The sequence below is a fragment of the Neolamprologus brichardi genome, chromosome 8 (genome assembly GCF_056152115.1).
Source record: "Neolamprologus brichardi isolate AB-2024 chromosome 8, ASM5615211v1, whole genome shotgun sequence".
Lineage (NCBI taxonomy): Eukaryota > Metazoa > Chordata > Actinopteri > Cichliformes > Cichlidae > Neolamprologus > Neolamprologus brichardi.
The window spans coordinates 15,920,700-15,938,793 of record NC_142111.1 but is presented as its reverse complement, the minus strand read 5'-3'; the positions used below and the strand labels follow the sequence as shown (position 1 = coordinate 15,938,793).

The following is an 18,094-nucleotide window of genomic DNA, read 5'->3' as shown; positions in this document are numbered from 1 at the left end:
TAACTGCTTTTATTATGTTGGAAATTTGCTATCACGTTTGTGCAACCCAGTATGGTTATCCTGGTGTTTTTCCTCTTGCATATTTCATAGTTTTGCCGCTGTCTTATTCTGTGGAAATTTCACTTCAAATAATGACCTTTGAATGGTGGTTATGTTGAATGGTGATTTTTCTGTCTGGATAAATGACTTTTTGTTGAAATGTGTTTTAGGAAAACTTTTGATGAGGTTGAGACCAACTTCCTTTCAGTCGATCAATTTTTCGCAGCTTATTATCCAGTAAATTCAACAGACATTTGGTTGCAGGCGGTGCAGACAAAGGTCAAGAAAGCAAACAGCTTTTTTTTTTCCCCTGCAGTGAGCTGTTGAGAACAGTGACCATACCCTCCTGTGTATAATAAACATGCGAGCATTTGGCCTGCTCTATTTACCTCCTAATGAGAAACAAAGATCTGCTCTTGAGGGACTTGCATGCCTCAGACAATGAAAAACCCAGGGAGGAAAAAAACCTCTCAAAATAATTCAAACCATTTGTGCGCACAGGGGACATGAGATCTTTGAATAAACTGCCCATAGAAAAACTGAGACGATATTCAATATGGTATCTGTCAATGTGGCCATATTCCAGATCAAAATCTGCACGGCAGGCAGGGCCCCCTTGAACAATAAGGCTACATGTATGCACAGATCCCATGCGATACGTGTTGCAGGGAAAGCAAATGAACCACATGGCTCATCTAGAAGGAAATACTTTGCACGTTGCATGACGACTGTAAATTAGAGAAAACAATCCTTTCATTCACTTCAAGTGGAAACAAATGGACGCTTTCGTTTCTAAAATAAGCTCACAGGTTCATTGTCCATGGAACAACTAATTAATTTGGTAGTACGGGTGAGTAGATTACGCTCGTTGATTCTGCCTTTGTCAGTTTCTTATGCAGAGAATAGGGGAGTCCTCCAAACGACACTGGAAACCATGACAGTATAGTCTGGACTGTGGGAATACAATCATGAGTAGACAAAGGCAAGTCCTCCCGCCAACTCTGTGGATAAGAGGATTGGAGATGGCGGGGAGGGGGGGCGAAGCAACCAGCCAAACTCCAAGCAGCAGTGATATGGGAGGAGGACGGGCATCGGGATTGTAAGGGCATCTGGGAAGCCCGCCGGTGTTCGAAGTTCTGTGAGTCGCTCTAGCAACAAGCTGATATCCTGCACTCTCTCCTGCTGCGACAGAAATATACTCACCTCAGCACTAGCAGTACGTGGGCACTATTGATCTGCTCCCAGCGCAATATCTCCTCTTACATCCATAATTATTCTCCTTCAGAGAACTCCAATGTGTGCCCTGGCTGCCCGACTGGTTGGCTGGCGGGCTTTCTATCTGCCCCCTTGTTAAAGATGCTCTATGGTCTCACATTTCACATTGCACTGCCAACGACCCCCCTCTTAACCCCGGCATTTTCAAATATTTCATGGTTCAGTCCCAGGGTTGGGGAAGGCGGCTACGGCACGGCACAATTACAGTGGTTAGTCGGACTCCTCTGGTGGAGCCATGCTGGCTCCTAAAGTACCATGACTCGCAAACAGACAGCCAGGAAAAACAGAGGAATGTCAGTGAGACCATTCTTCTTCCCCTGCGCCGAATAGCTCTCTCTGCCTGCGCACACACAGGACGACTGATGGCTTAACAGCAGCAACACTTTCTGTGATTGAGTAAAGTAGTTCCCAACCTCTTCGTCTTACAAATGAAAAGTTAGTTAGCAAACAGTAAAAGACACCTTTGCTCTTGGTTTTCAACTTCACCCTCAGTGCATAAATATTTGTGAATAACTGACATTAGCGATTCATTCTGCTCACTTTGCAATCAAATGGGTTAGAAATGTTTTTATATCTAACGGATAAACATCTGAAATGCTCATCAGTTCATTTTTTCGTGCTTTCATGCTGTTGAACTGGATGACTGTATTCAGGCAGATTGCCTAATGATGATCTAATCCAGAGGTTCCCGGTGTAAAGTTGGCTATACACCTCGTGCATGCCTTTGCTGCAGTGTTTGTTATACCACTGGGATTTAAGCTCCAGTTATACTTTTGGCATTTACTTTCGGGCTATTCCATTCAGTTTAAGTTCTTTTAACTTCCTTTTCCCCCTTTTTTATTTCGTTCCGTTTATTCTAGAGGACGGTGCATCAATATGATGTAAAATTCCAAAAAAATAGAGCCATACTTGAAGAATTTATGTAGTTAGAGACACTTTTACAGAGGTGGAAGTCAACTTTGCAGTTTTTAACAATCTACATTATAAGATGCAGATAGAGGTTTTAGGGTCTGATTACAAATGCCTAACCTTTAAGCCTGTGCACTTGGTCAAGGTTATTATCAGTTTGTTGCATGTAACAGGGAGTTTTGTCATGATCCCTGGTTTTGTGTTACAGTCTTGTTTAGTGACCTTTTTGTAAAGCTTTAATTTTTGTTATAAGTCAGTATTAGTTTCAGGAGTGTTTTTCCCTCAGTGTTTCCCGTCTTGAAAGTATCATTTGGTCCTCCTGTTTCAGCTCTCTTATGTTAAGTTAATTTATGTTTCTGCATTTTTCCAATTAGTTTTGGTTCTTAGTTCTTGTTTTAATTTGACAGTTTCTTGTCGCAAGTGTCTTGTTTCTAGTTTTACTTCCCCCATCTGCTTGACTGGCTTTGATTATTGTCACCTGTGTCGCGTTACGCTACTGTGTCCACATCTCCTAATTGCTCTCATGTGTATAAATAGTGCTGTCTTCCCCGCTGTCTCATCTTCTTTTAACCTCACTCCTTCTACTTATTCTCTTATTTTGGACTTTTCATCATCTGACATATAATATCAACTTTTATTCATTCAGTCTCTTGTGTCTACATTTGGGTCCTTATCTAGCAATTCATGACATTTCTAAAAAATGAAACATATCCACACACTTTTACTTTTGGAGCTTCTCCCAGAGGACGAGAGACAGGTTACACCCTGGACTCCAGAGAACAGAAAGATTCTCCATTTTTGATGACATCCACAGCAATAATTGATCGAAAATCACCAGTTAACCTAACATGCATGTCTTTGGATGAGTATTATTTATCCTTTTGCTGTAAAACTAATTCGTGTGGGGATTTGTGCCCTCTCAAGGCCATCAGTAGTTTAATCTGACAGAAAAAAGTTTGTGACGATGGCCTCAGAATGAGAATGTCAAATTTCACCCAATTTAACAACAAAAAGGAACACATACTTTAAAAAAATGAATACATTTCAGCTTCCACAAAGAAATCAATCTTGTGTATAAATATTTTTTTACTTTGTCATTTTTCGTTTTTCCCCAATAGCTGGATATTGCACAAAATAAATGATTTTTGAACAGTGGAAGGTTAAACTTTAAAATAAATAAAACCTCTCAAAATATGTGAAAAGATTTTTTTTCATCCATATCTGAAGCTACATTTGATATGAAAAAAAGTCAAGGATGTAGGTAGCTCATGCACGAAGCACACATCTGGCTCCATAAGCAAAATACTGTGGCTGTAATTTCATGACTGAACTTCCAATAGGTCCAAAATTTGGTATGTGATATATATATATATATATATATATATATATATATATATATATATATATATATATATATATATATATTAAACAAAAGATCTACTTTAATCCGCTGTCAGCGTGAAATGAACATCTAGCATTTACTGTAACCTGATGGAACATGAGACTCAGGAGGAAATGACTGATGCAATTAAAGCAAAGTACACACGACAATTAAGGAAATTCAACAGTGCCAACATTTACATATTTTTTTTAAATCCAAGAATGTTTAATGTGATTTCTTATCCCCAGCTGCATGTAATAGTGATTATAGTAGTGAGAGAAGAAGAAGAAAAAGAAAACAATTGATTTCAATTGTCTTGGGTCTTGGGGAGGGCGGGTGTATGAGGTAGTATTCAGGAAAAAAAAAAGAGAAAAGAAATAAGTAAAAAGAGCAAAAATAAAAGCAAGGCAGCCTTTGCATTTAGCCAATCATCACAGCTAATGCGGCTATGACTCATCATACAACTCACTGACTGTACGTCACACTGAGGGTCAATGTACTCTGGCGCTGAACGAAAGGCATGTGACTCATCACAGAAATAGCACATTAAATTAAAATTCAGTTGTGAAAGACACAAAGGAGAGCGGCAGCTAATACTTCATGTCTTTTCCTCCAATGACACATTGTGATTGTTCCGCTTCGCCGGCTTTAGAGATGGTTCTGTGTTCATCCTCCCAGTTGGCCTGTGGGGCCTTGTGAATAAACACATAGAGGTTAATGTCTCATGTTCTCCCCCCACCACCACCACCACCCTCGTTCTCTGCAGACAGCTCTGACAGGAGAGGAGAGAGAGAAGAGCCTAAAAGGAAAGCTGTTTCAGTAACACGCTAATCTGACTCTCGCATCTCTTTGTTTTAGGCAGTAGACGGCATATTTTCCCCAAGCTACCGTTGAGAAGCACATCTCGAGTCTGCTGTGGGTGAGCTGTCAAGGGGAAACTCTTTTTCCTCTTTTTTGTGCAAAAAAAACACCCATCAATACCCTAAGGGCCCTTTAGTGAACTTGCCATCACCTACACATACTGACAGCAGAGAGCACGTACTTCCACAGTCCCGCATACGTCACTGAGGTGATAAACAGCCACGGGTCTCACCACAGAGATAAGGCTTCCAAGCAGTCTATCAAACAAACAAAGCCAGATGACGAATCTAGAGAGATGTTAAGAAATGACGCCGTATTGCCCATGTATCTCCTCCGCCACCCTTTTTTTTCCATTCACACATCGACAGACAGACACACACACACACTATATATACAGTGGGGCAAAAAAGTATTTAGTCAGCCACCGATTGTGCAAGTTCCCCCACTTAAAATGATGACAGAGGTCAGTAATTTGCACCAGAGGTACACTTCAACTGTGAGAGACAGAATGTGAAAAAAAAATCCATGAATTCACATGGTAGGATTTGTAAAGAATTTATTCGTAAATCAGGGTGGAAAATAAGTATTTGGTCAATAACAAAAATACAACTCAATACTTTGTAACATAACCTTTGTTGGCAATAACAGAGGTCAAACGTTTACTATAGGTCTTTACCAGGTTTGCACACACAGTAGCTGGTATTTTGGCCCATTCCTCCATGCAGATCTTCTCAAGAGCAGTGATGTTTTGGGGCTGTCGCCGAGCAACACGGACTTTCAACTCCCGCCACAGATTTTCTATGGGGTTGAGGTCTGGAGACTGGCTAGGCCACTCCAGGACTTTCAAATGCTTCTTACGGAGCCACTCCTTTGTTGCCCGGGCGGTGTGTTTTGGATCATTGTCATGTTGGAAGACCCAGCCTCGTTTCATCTTCAAAGTTCTCACTGATGGAAGGAGGTTTTGGCTCAAAATCTCACGATACTTGGCCCCATTCATTCTGTCCTTAACACGGATCAGTCGTCCTGTCCCCTTGGCAGAAAAACAGCCCCATAGCATGATGTTTCCACCCCCATGCTTCACAGTAGGTATGGTGTTCTTGGGATGCAACTCAGTATTCTTCTTCCTCCAAACACGACGAGTTGAGTTTATACCAAAAAGTTCTACTTTGGTTTCATCTGACCACATGACATTCTCCCAATCCTCTGCTGTATCATCCATGTGCTCTCTGGCAAACTTCAGACGGGCCTGGACATGCACTGGCTTCAGCAGCGGAACACGTCTGGCACTGCGGGATTTGATTCCCTGCCGTTGTAGTGTGTTACTGATGGTGACCTTTGTTACTTTGGTCCCAGCTCTCTGCAGGTCATTCACCAGGTCCCCCCGTGTGGTTCTGGGATCTTTGCTCACCGTTCTCATGATCATTTTGACCCCACGGGATGAGATCTTGCGTGGAGCCCCAGATCGAGGGAGATTATCAGTGGTCTTGTATGTCTTCCATTTTCTGATGATTGCTCCCACAGTTGATTTTTTCACACCAAGCTGCTTGCCTATTGTAGATTCACTCTTCCCAGTCTGGTGCAGGTCTACAATTCTTTTCCTGGTGTCCTTCGAAAGCTCTTTGGTCTTGGCCATGGCGGAGTTTGGAGTCTGACTGGTTGAGGCTGTGGACAGGTGTCTTTTATACAGATGATGAGGTCAAACAGGTGCCATTCATACAGGTAATGAGTGGGGGACAGAAAAGCTTCTTACAGAAGACGTTACAGGTCTGTGAGAGCCAGGGATTTTCCTTGTTTGAGGTGACCAAATACTTATTTTCCACCCTGATTTACGAATAAATTCTTTACAAATCCTACCATGTGAATTCATGGATTTTTTTTCACATTCTGTCTCTCACAGTTGAAGTGTACCTCTGGTGCAAATTACTGACCTCTGTCATCATTTTAAGTGGGGGAACTTGCACAATCGGTGGCTGACTAAATACTTTTTTGCCCCACTGTATATATAGACACACACACACATACACACTTGTACATCTACTTTAGTCTGTCCTAGAAAAATCATTAGAGATCCCCTCTTCCACCCCATGCACACACAAATACGCACAATGCATGCAGATGGAGAAAAATAGGGCTGAGAGCCAAAAGACCTGAGGGGCTTTTCATGACAATAACCTTCTGTGGAGTTGCTTGTATCCCTCCACCTAGATCACTGAGAGGTGCTGAAGGATGGATGGGAAAATAAGCAAGATAACCATACAAAATATTAGGCGAGGAACATTCGCACAAAGTACAGAGGAGGAAGAAATCCGTGTCATTTTGCTCTCATGGCCTGGAGAGATGGCAGGCTAAATGCTCTTTTAAAACAGCTTGAACATTGAAATGATGATGGCTCCTTTTGCCTCGGCGAAGCACATTAATACATAGCCGAACGCCATTTCCACTTTTGTTAAATGGCTCACCTATTGAGTATTCAATTACAATGGCTGTCTCTCGTTTGGAAGATGGGGCTGGGACCCATATAAATAAGCTCCCTCTGAGTGTGGAGGTGCAGAATGCATTGGACAGCAATGGAAAGCATGCGGAGCTCCTGTATGGGGGTGGTATATAATGTTAATGGCTGAGAAGTGAGGAGGTTGTTCGGTACTGGCTGTGGGGCAAAAAACGAAGCACATCATCTGCAGCACTGTTTTATTAAGGAAGCACATTTTTAAAACATTCTGACAGGGGAAAGAGAAGCCGAAGCACACGGACTGATCTAAATTGAGAAAGCCGTGAATCCTGGCTAAAAGAAATATCAGTCAGGGTGAATAATTCAGCCTTGATTAATCGTTCCATTTGTCTATGATATGCCTAAAATGCCACAATACAAATCCACCAGTAATGGTCCAATCCTCCCTCCCCCCCATTGTGTGGTTTATCTCTCATGCTCAAATAGCAAAAGCAAATTGTGGCTAATTTTATCGGCGAATCCACTGGCATGTGGTTTTTCCAGCGGTAATGATTCCCTCATTCGGGCCTAATTAACTGCGGCCATTAAATGGAGGGAAATGTAATGCCCTGGGTTCCATGTCAGGTAGTCAGAGGAGGACAGCACAGGAGGACTCAATTAGGCCGGTGCTGTTCCCAGGTTATCACACGACATGTTTGCCAATTAAGAGAAGTAGCGTCTGATGTCTATGTGCCTCTGCCGGCACCACCTCCGAGGTCCTGCCAACGCAGAAACCGCACTGCCCCCCTCCTCCTCCTCCTCCACCTCCCCTCAGCAGTGAAGGAACAGACACTACACTATGCCCCAAAAAGGCAGTAATTACAGGATGGATGGGAGACTGTTATATAAGCACGAGGCTGCCGATAGAGCAGGCAGGGCCTGCTGATGCCAGGTTTAAAACAAGTACCAGCAGGATCGAGTTATAGCAGAATTACCCAGGGTAGACTCAAACGCAGACACATTTCAACATCAGAAGCTGGCAGGAGAGAAAAAACAAAACAAGAGAAGAAACAGAGGCTATTGACATGTTTTGAAGTCTGCCGTGTTGCAAAACTGTTTGGGAATTTAAAAATGATTAAACGTGAGTTGTGATCTGGCTGAAATAAGTTCCCAGTCGTGGAAAAATAAGGTGGCAATCAAAAACGATCTCGCTCAAATTTAGTACATGTCATTTTCAAAACATGAGATCTTACAGCTGCTTTAAACATTTTTTTCCCCAAGTGAGACTAGCTCTGTATCGTGACTCAGTAAGTGTGGGAGAGGAAGGCAGAGACAAGCAGACACATTAGCCTTCCCTTATGGCACATTCTGCAAGGCTATAGGAGTCAGCCTGCATGATCCTGACTGTCACTGACTTGTTATGAAAGCATCGCGGGCTGAGGGTTATCCATCACATTGGGGGGTGGAAGCTGGGGCGAGAGGATGGCCGGGGGGGCTGGAAGGGGCAAGCGTGGGCGAGGCGGCTCTGTTGCCTGTCACTCACCATGCGCCACTGCATGACCGGCAACCTTGTCTGGCTTGTGCACAATGGGAGGTCTGGGGCTCGACTGTATGAGCAGTCATTCCCCCCTCCCAGCAGCCAATACAGAGGTGAGGGGGTGGGGGAGCCAAAAGGAGTCAAAACACTCTGGACAGGCATTAGTCCTATACAGACCCTTGAAGACCTCACTGCTTGAGGCGGCTGAGCAGTTAATCAGCCCTCTGTTTTTTTTCACTGAAACTCTTATTTTGGTGTTCTTAACCAGGTTCAATTTCTGAAAGCGAGCCCTGACAGAGTCTCCGAAAGATAATCTACTTCAACAAACATACATTGCAATTATCCGGAGTCATTAAATCGTAATGACTGGAGGTGTGAGCAAACTTCTTAAACAAACAGTTACAGTACCACCCACTAGAAAATACATAACGCTTGCAAAATGTACAGCACGGTTTAAGGAGACAGAATCGTTCCTCACAGCAATTAGGAAGCAAGAGAGAGAGAGAGAGAGGTGCATATGTAAAAAGGAGGTCTTATGTTGGGAACGGAAAAGAGGGAAAAAAGCTGAAGTCAGCAATGGCAATAAATCCTCAAATGCTGAGCAGTTCCTTCCAGCTCTGTCCCGGTCTGCAGACCCCATCTCTAACCTGAAGACAGGGCTCTGTTTAGTAACTTTAGCAGTGGGGAGGCAAGTTCAGCCCAGTGAACATCCACTCCACTTCCCCACTTCCCTCTGCTTTGCGCCCGCCCCCAAAGGTGCAGTTTGTCCTCAGAGTTAAGCTCGTCTGCTCTGTTAGAGGATACTTCCCAGCAGCAGCACACTCTGTGACCACAGCTTGACCTCAAATCACCTACTCGCTTCCACAAAGCGGAGAAAAATCGATAGATCAACTGGCATGGAATGGTGACGCAAGTGAGATGATTGATTAACGCGCTCGGTTTTATTCATCTCTTAATGGTGAGCGAGAAGTGAGACGCTAAATGGATACTGAGGAGAGCAATAAGTGGAATCAAAGGTCGGACACAGCCTTTTGATTTTACTTTAAACATGGCGACATATGAAGCACTCAGACAGGACGAACCCCCAACGAGAGAAAACACTCAGAAGTGCGACAAACAGGTGTTATAGTTCATTGAATAAAACTAAACTGTTTAAGCAGGAAAAAAAGGCTTAAGTAAATAAATGATTGATATCTCCACGCTTTCATATCTGAGTGTTTAAGAACAGTTTATGTATAATATCTATATCAAGAGTATTATACTTCAGTTTTTGTTCATTCAATGCTACTGTACTAAATCTGACACACGCTGTGTGTACAAATGGTGAGATAAAAAGGCTAAATGCGCAATGTTAGCGTGACGATACATAAAGCGGAATGATTGCACATTTTTATCGAATAAAAAACAAGAAATTGTTGCACAAGGTAAAATTATACATACAGGCTCAAATATATACCCCTACTAATATTTGGGTGAATGTTCCTTAGCAAGCTGAACCTCAACCAGATGCTTTTGCTGACCCTCAACAAGCTTCTGGCTTAATTCTGGCTAGATATTTCACTGCTCGAGTTCATCTAAATTGGTTGGTTTCTTGGTTTGGACCAAAGTTTTAAGCATAGTCCACAAATTTTCAATAGGGTTGAGGTCAATTGCCTTTAGCTGTTGATTTGAGGTCACTTTGAAGGATTTGGAGGTAATCCAAGCTGTCATACATACTGTTACAATGGTGACCATATTAAACCTGGCTAAAGTTCCACCTTATGAGGTCAGCATTTATTCAGGTAACGTCTGTGAACCGAAATCTCAGGCTTCAGACTGCTCTACATACTCCCCAGTATGACGTCAAAGAGAAGAGGGATATCCTTACTATGGAAATCTCATTCAGGAGCAGCAGCTGTGCACTTGTAAACCTGCTGTTCACATCTCTTGTTTGCAAAGTGCAGCCAATCAAAAGAAAGGAAGAGGGAAAAGCAGCTAAATCAGCTTGTCTCAAAGCCAAATATAAGAATTTGTCAATTTCAATTGTAAAATTTGCAAAAACAAATATACTAAGCTGGAAATATCTGTCCTAAAGAGGCTTGAATGCACGTCTCATTTCACTTACCGTCTCGTTGCCAAACAAGATGTCGACATAAGGCATAACCTTCATCAAGGGCTCTTTAAAGAATTGGCTGATGAATGGTGCTGAGAGGTTCATGCAAAAAATTTTGTTCTTATCGGAAGCATGTCTTGCCACCTTGACGATCGACTCCGGGGACACAGTGAGGAAAAAACCCTGAAACAAGAGAAAATATTTACTACATTATAATTTCGTGGGTTTGACTGACTTCAGCTAAATCAAACAAATTAATCTGTACAGTGCCTCCGTACAGGCAGAATTATCAGTGTTTTGACAACGGTACATAGGCCCAGAAATGACTGAACTGTAACGGGCTCCTGTGAACTGAAACACTTCCAACACCTAATTTGTAGGTTTTGGATTCTGATGAGGTAGTTTTAGGGTGACATGGCTTGATAATCTTGAAATAACATAGCAGCCACAGGGCAGGAAAAGGAAAAAAAGAAACTGCAGTGCTCAAACACTTATCTGAAATGGTTTCTTAGAACATAAGCGGACCAACAAAGAAGAGGAAAAAGGGCAGGAAAAAATCCATCCAGGACAAAGCCTGTGGCTGAGCTCCAAGGCTTGTACTGGAGGAAGCAACATGCACATATCCGATGATAGGGCGAACAAAAGTCTTGTCTGGACTCTCCTTACTTGGAAACAAGAGAGGCAGGCCCACTCATTGTGTGAATGAATACAAATCAGGTAAGAAAACACCTTTGTGTTTCAGGTGGAAACCTGAAGCGAGACTCTCCTGCAAGCCTCACAAAAACACTCCTCCTTTGATACTGATCTTCTTAACCTTGTTTTTCAGCAACAAGCTGCTCTGTAAAACCACTGTGTCACAATAGGGGCAAAGGGGAGAAGGAGGGGGGGCAAGTTTCAGCTCAGTGATACATTTAATCTTGCTGAAAAGCTTCCATTGTAGACTACAGTGCAGTTCTCATTAAAGTACTATGACATTTGCAGCAATAGAGGACCGACCTCTATGAAAAAGAACAGGGTATAATACCAGTGAATAGAGGGTGACTGTGTAGTCAATCAAATGTACAAGGCATTACAATGCAGCCGTGCTGAGGTGAATTTTTTTTATTATGCATTCATGTGTCATTCTGCTCTCTGGCCAGACATTTTTGTTCCTCTGATGAGCTTGTACGTCCTGCGGGCGTTTTTCTCGGGGGAAAAAAGTCTTCAGGTTGAGGCTCAGGTCATCCTGTGGTTGCTGGGTCACAGTACCATCTGTCGAAGACTAAAAAGGTGTTTTCAATGGGTCCGCCGGCACAAAAAGAACTCACTCTGGGCTAATGGCCCATCACTGACCCTGACATTTTTCTTTTGCGGTGTGCCAATGTGTCAGAGGAAGGGGAGATTGTTTTCTGACACAAATGGTCTTTTTTGGTAGTTGAAAATAAACTGTCATGGTTACCGTAATGTTAACGCTGATCAAAGGCCCGTGGCTCGATCAAATATCCCGAGGGGTGGTGAACTTTAAAAGCCAGCTTCTCTAATCACACACTGGCTCTGTGTAATTTACTTCTAACCTCAGTACCACTGCCAATGCTATTGCATTAAACTGCTCAGAAATGCAGCAGATTAAGTGATGTTTGAGTGGATTATAAGCTTGAAATACTAAAAAAAATAATTTATTCTTATTTAAACCTTCAAATCCATTTTGGTGCTTTGGATAAACTTCAACCTCAATGCATTATGTTAATTGTCTAATTAGCACGATATGTTTATTAATATGTTATTAATGCTATACAGTTTTACTAACAGACATCTGGTTAGGATGTTTCAGAGAAGAGATGTTTCACAGGCTATGAACAGCACCTCAGTATGTGAATGTAAACAAACACATAGGAGGAAGAATAGGTGACAGGGACACATCGAGAAGATGACAGCCAGGAGGAGAAAGAAGGCTTCACAAAAGGGTGAAGGGTGACTACTGGTATGAACTGGGTGTCTGCATAGCCATTTTTATTTCTAAGAAACAGCTATTAGTATACTAGTCTGGTAAAAAGTGTAATGTTTATTTTAATTATTTATTACTTTGGGTAACAGTATATATTACTGTTACATGCACACACAGGTAGATCCTAGGGTCCTTGCAGGTTCTGATCTGCCTAGCCATCACCTAGCAATGGGCGAAAATGACTCACTTTTTTTGCATTTCTGTACCTAAAACGTTCTAAAAACATATAATTTTTCATTTCAATGCAATAACATCTCATTTATACACACAAAATCTGATATATACATGCCTTGCAACCATTTAGCAATAGGCTAAAATGACCCCTTTTTATGATATTGCGGATATTGTAAACACCCCTTTGTTTTATGCATGGGCATGTAAAGCAATCCTTGTGAATTAAAAGCTCAATCTGTGGAGGCTTTATTTTCCACTCTTGACTACCAAACTCACTCTTCAAAGAGCTGCAGCATCCTTAATAATAATAATGGTAATCTTAAGCACGCAGATTTAGCTTGGAAGACAGTAGCCCCTCCCTCCTGCTGTTATTCAAACCTCCTATTCACGAGGGGCAGCCAATCAGAAGAAAGATGGCTTAAAGAGAGATTGGCTTTAACAAAGTTAAGCTGAGGATAAGTATAAGATAATTAAGGGTTATTTTAAACTATGGCTCTTAAAAGCTTCTCTAGCTCAAAAATAAGAACAAGTGGCTCTGAAAAGATCAGTCAGATAGAGAGTGAATGGAAAATACATCAGACCACCCTCCTGAAAAAAGGAATTAAATGATAGACACACAGACAGATAGATGATCTAACTCCACTCCAAACTACAGGAACCCTGCAAAACAGTCCAACATAAACTATAATAAAGTAAAGCAAAGGAAAATAAAGAGTTTTTATGTAGTCTTTTAACATCTGTCAAAAAACTCAGCTTTGAAGCACAAAAATCCACTTAAAATATTATATAGTGTACATTATATTGCAGGAATCCTGCTCATAAAAACCATGTAGGTCGTTTCTTCCAAACGACACACCAATCTTGTGGCTTGCGAGGAGAAAAAGTCAGACTTTGAGGCATGCAAAATTCCAGCTATCATCAGTAGTCTGTGCTGACTACGCAACAGGAGAAGTTAAGTCTTTAACACTGCGACGCAGATCGTGTGTCACGAATACCAGATCTAGTTTCCCAGGTGTCAGAGAGCTCTGTGAAGTGGGGTGACTATCACATTTCCAGGTCAAGATGATCAAAGTGCTGGGTACACTTCGTACAAATTCCACCCAGGCACAACATTCAATAAAGCCTTCAGAAATGCATTTTCCTGGCAGACAATAATGCAGAGCGATGTTTGGCCATGTCAAGTGGTAATTTGAGGGAAGAGCTGGAAAGGCACAGCATCCATTTTCAGTGTTTACGCTAAAAAGAGGAATGACTTACACTTTAGGCAGAGAAAGAAAATGTCTAAATGCTACTCTGAGATGAAATTAGTGGTAATCTAACCATAGAGGTCCTAACTACAGCAGCAGCAGCAGCACGCTATCACACTTCCTCTGCATTGTATCAGTGTTTTCCCTGGGGCCGCTCACATCTGAAAAGCTGGGTGTGATGGATGGCATGGTGTCACTGGGCTTAAAATAAAAGTGGACATCTGAAGGGTAAAAATGATCTATTTTGGGAAGGGCATTTTCATTTGCGCCAGCAGCAGAGGTGGTCATGGAAAAGAAAAAGCTTCTTTTTTTTTAGGTCTAATTTAATTCTGCAGGAATAAGGGGGAGTGTTCAAAGTAGTGTGTCGTGAAGGTTTTATTTGACACTTCCTATTACTCAGGAATGATGGAAAGAATTTAAACTATCACCACCTCAGTGAAAAGAGTAATTACGGCCATGGCAATTGCGCTAAATTTAATCAAATCTCCAGATCTTAGGTTTGTTTATAAAACCACTAATCACAGATTTGTACAGAAGATTTTCTCAATATTTCCATATGTATGAAATGAGCAAATCCAATGTGTAAAAGGTTTCTTGTAGTGATAAACACAAAGAAATGCTAACATTGCTGTCGCCTTCTGCCCTAGAGATCTTTGTTACATCTTTTATCTCACCACTTCACAGTTTAGCTTCGCTTAAAAGGCCAAAGTTACATTTTCCAGGTACAGCAGGCAGCTGTTATGATATTTTGACTGCCAAGCAACAAATGGCAGAGAAACAATATTAGCAACTAGCTGCTGGTGTAAACACATATGTCCCTCAGGAAGTGGTGGACCAATATTAAATAGAACATACACTGCATTGCCAAGAGTATACGCTCACCCATCCAAATCGCTGGATTCAATCACTTCAATGGGCCACAACGGTGAGCTGTTAGTTGTACTGTAACTAAGTGGAAGTGACTGGGAACAACAGCAATTCAGCCATGCAGTGGTAGGCCATGTAAAATCACAGAGTGGGGTCAGCAGATGCTGAGTTCGCCAGCTTTCTGCAGAGTCAGTCACTACAGACCTCCACACTTCACGTGGCCTTCAGATTAGCTCAAGAACAACGCATAGAGAGCTTCATGGAATGGGCTTCATGGCTGGGCAGCTGCATCCAAGCCTTACATCACCAAATGCAATTTAAGTGTTGGATGCAGTGGTGCAAAGCATGCTGCCACTGGACTCTAAAGCAGTGGAGAAGTGCTCCCTGGAGTGATGAATAATACCTCTCTATTGGGCAACCTGGTGGCAGCCAATGCAATCACAAGGTAGTTTTCAGTGCAGTTCCCTCTGGGTACAGTCATTGTTCTGGCCAACCAGTTGGGCAATATGTATTGTTCCCAAGCAATTGGAAGTTGCCAGGGAATCGCTGACGTGATTGCTCGTTGCACATCTCATTGAAACTGGTGGTCACATGGTCCACCCAGGCTATGGCTAGATCTCAAAAGCAGTTGTTTGCAAATACGGTCATCGCATGAACTTCTATCTTTTTTCCCCACTGCGATCCTTTGTGGCCAACAGAAGAACTTGTGCGCTGTGCTTGAAAATACAAATCATTATTCTAGCTGTGTGCCTTCACCCTGTTTAGCACAATGTCACACTAGCCGACTACAAACCACATCATCGCTCTGATACACTGCTCACAGTTTGTGATCTTGCTGCTCGATTTCTATCTATTACCCAAACACGAGCAGCGGTTTCACATGCTTTTCTTTTTTGTCTAGTTTCAGCAGAGGGCGGCCTAATGTGACTTGAGACCCTCAATTCAAGTAAAGAAAAGCTTCAATCACACAAAAAGTCTATCGTGCCATCAGAATAAAAACCTGAGATTCCTCTTTGAGCTGCCAAATGTAAAGAGTAGACAGGAATGGAGTTAAAGTGTAGAGCTGGAGAGACATTTGACAACTAAGAGCAGCTACAAGACTGCAGCATTCGACTAAGACCTGCATGAAATCAGACACAGCAGCACAATTTCAATTTTTAAAATGTTTTTTTTGGCATTTACTCCAGCGATACATAACCTTTTTCATAGCAAAGCCCTGCAAGCTAACCTCCAGTGTTTCAAAAGACTCCCAGGCCATGCTATCCCTGTCATTATCATAGACAGCCCCCCCCCCCCCCCCCCCCCCCATCACGCTCTCTGGTGCACGGGGTTCATTACACAGAATTAGATGTCACACAGATCAGAGCGCCCGTGATGCCACACAGTGCTCTCCTCCTCTGTTATCTCTGTAAAGCACCGTTGCGAGGTGGATCGATAGCTGAGGTTTGGAGCTTCATTAGCTCAGTATGACTCCATCTCCATCAAGACACCTCTGGTATGCTACGCTAGTGTCGCGAGCTATATTTTACTCCCCGATCGTGAAGGTCGTGCTGTTTTACACACAAACACACGGGGGACAAACAAGGCCTTTCACACCTACTGTGCTGTGGGGTAGTGGAGCTGTGGGTGAATCTGTGTTAGGCTCTGGCTCAATAGACAGGAGAAAGAATGATGACAAATAAACAGAGGTAAGTGATTAATGGTGTCACAAAGTGCCTTGAGTGGAGGGGAAAAAATTACAAGGATGAAAAGAGCTAATTTAAGGCTTTTCATTTCAAAGGAAAATGAGCGCTACAAAACAACTGGGATTTTCACAATGCTAATGATGTTTTGTTTGCATTGAAACGGCCAGTTGGTTTCATTTGGAAACAAGTTCAATTAAACCAACAGAGAAGATAAATGTGTAACAACCTCACAACATGATTGAGCATTCACCGCCCTTTTAGGATGTTTGATCTGACTGCGAGGCAATTCAGGCACGCTGATAGCATCTGCCTCTTCTTCTTCTCTTCCATTAAGAATCATGTTCTGGTGAAGCTTATCAGACATCTAGGAATTCATTCACTTCTTCTGAGGGAGGCTGGAGGGAGGCCAACTGTACTGGAAACAGAAGGGAGGGCCCGTCTCTCTAAAGGACGCTTGGAGATGAGGAAAAGGGGGCTATCATGTCAGCCGGCATCCCCGGGGCAACATAAATGTGCCACGAATGCTGGTCTTAACAACTGGGCAGAGACATTGCTTACTGACTCCTGCAGGATTTATTCCTAAAACATTTTCTCTGGTTTAAATATTACTCAATTTTTAAGCTGGTGGATATTTTTCCCTGATGTTATACAGGTCTCTTGAGGTATTTATGAAATATAGAGATGCTAGAAGCTAGAAGGTCAGAACCAAATATACCCGGTCATCTTCATCACACAATAAAGCCAACATCTGACGGGAGGGTGTGTCACACCACAAGCCTGTATAACCATCAGAGGCAGCAAAGACTAAGGTAGTAGCTAAAAAAAAAAAAAAGAAGAAAGAGGAGGTTTTAACCTCAAGTTTAGGTTAAGGTTCGCTGGCATCACAACACTGGAACAATTGGTTTGATACGAGCAGTATCTCACTAAAAGTAATTCAAGATCAGCTTCAGGGTCTCTTCAGATGGCTGCCTTTTGCTCTCCCGTTAAGCCCTGCAGTTTCAAAAATGTGTTGGCCAGGGGAAAAGGCCAACTTGAGCAGGGGAGCAGGATGCCAAGGAATGTACTTAAGATCTAAAACAGACAAGATTTAAAGCCAAGAGCATTTAAATGCCAGTACTAATCCACAGAATAATTCACTGCATAGCACAAAATGACTCTCCCTTACAGATACCATATGGCACCTATACGAAGGCAAAAAATATGGCAGGAGAGACGCTTCCCTCTGTTAAAGCTGCGCTGTCTTTGTGATGAAAGAGAGAACCGAGCTCCTCTGTCTCTCACTTCCACTTGCATAGCAAGTCTATATATTTTACCCTCTCTGGTTCCCACTGTTGTTCTTGCCTCCATCATTGGGAGATTAGCCCAGAACAAACTGTTTGGTTTGCAGGGAGTTAAAATTTGCTAATGCATACACTCTCAAGTGTCCTTGTCTGCCACACTGCACTTAATTAGCATTTTAGTGTGAACAGTTTCTCTCTCCTCCAGTACCTCTGAAGAGGAAACATCACTCTGGCTCACACAAAAACACACATGAAAGTTGGGCTCCTGTAGTTTCTTTTCGCGACTCGAGAACAGGACGGGGAATGGAAAAGAGAGTTAGTGGGGGTCGATGGAA

The 18,094-nt window shown here is 42.4% G+C and overlaps 1 protein-coding gene across 3 annotated transcripts in view; it reads right to left on the bottom strand.

Moving 5' to 3' along the window:
• adkb (adenosine kinase b) overlaps positions 1-18,094 on the bottom strand; it is a 126,632-nt gene that overhangs the window by 29,666 nt on the left and 78,872 nt on the right. For all 3 annotated transcript variants that reach the window (XM_087844699.1, XM_006791141.3, XM_006791142.3), the window contains one exon: positions 10,535-10,705. In XM_087844699.1, the coding sequence (XP_087700825.1) occupies positions 10,535-10,705 (171 nt within the window). The remainder of the gene's footprint in view (positions 1-10,534; positions 10,706-18,094) is intronic.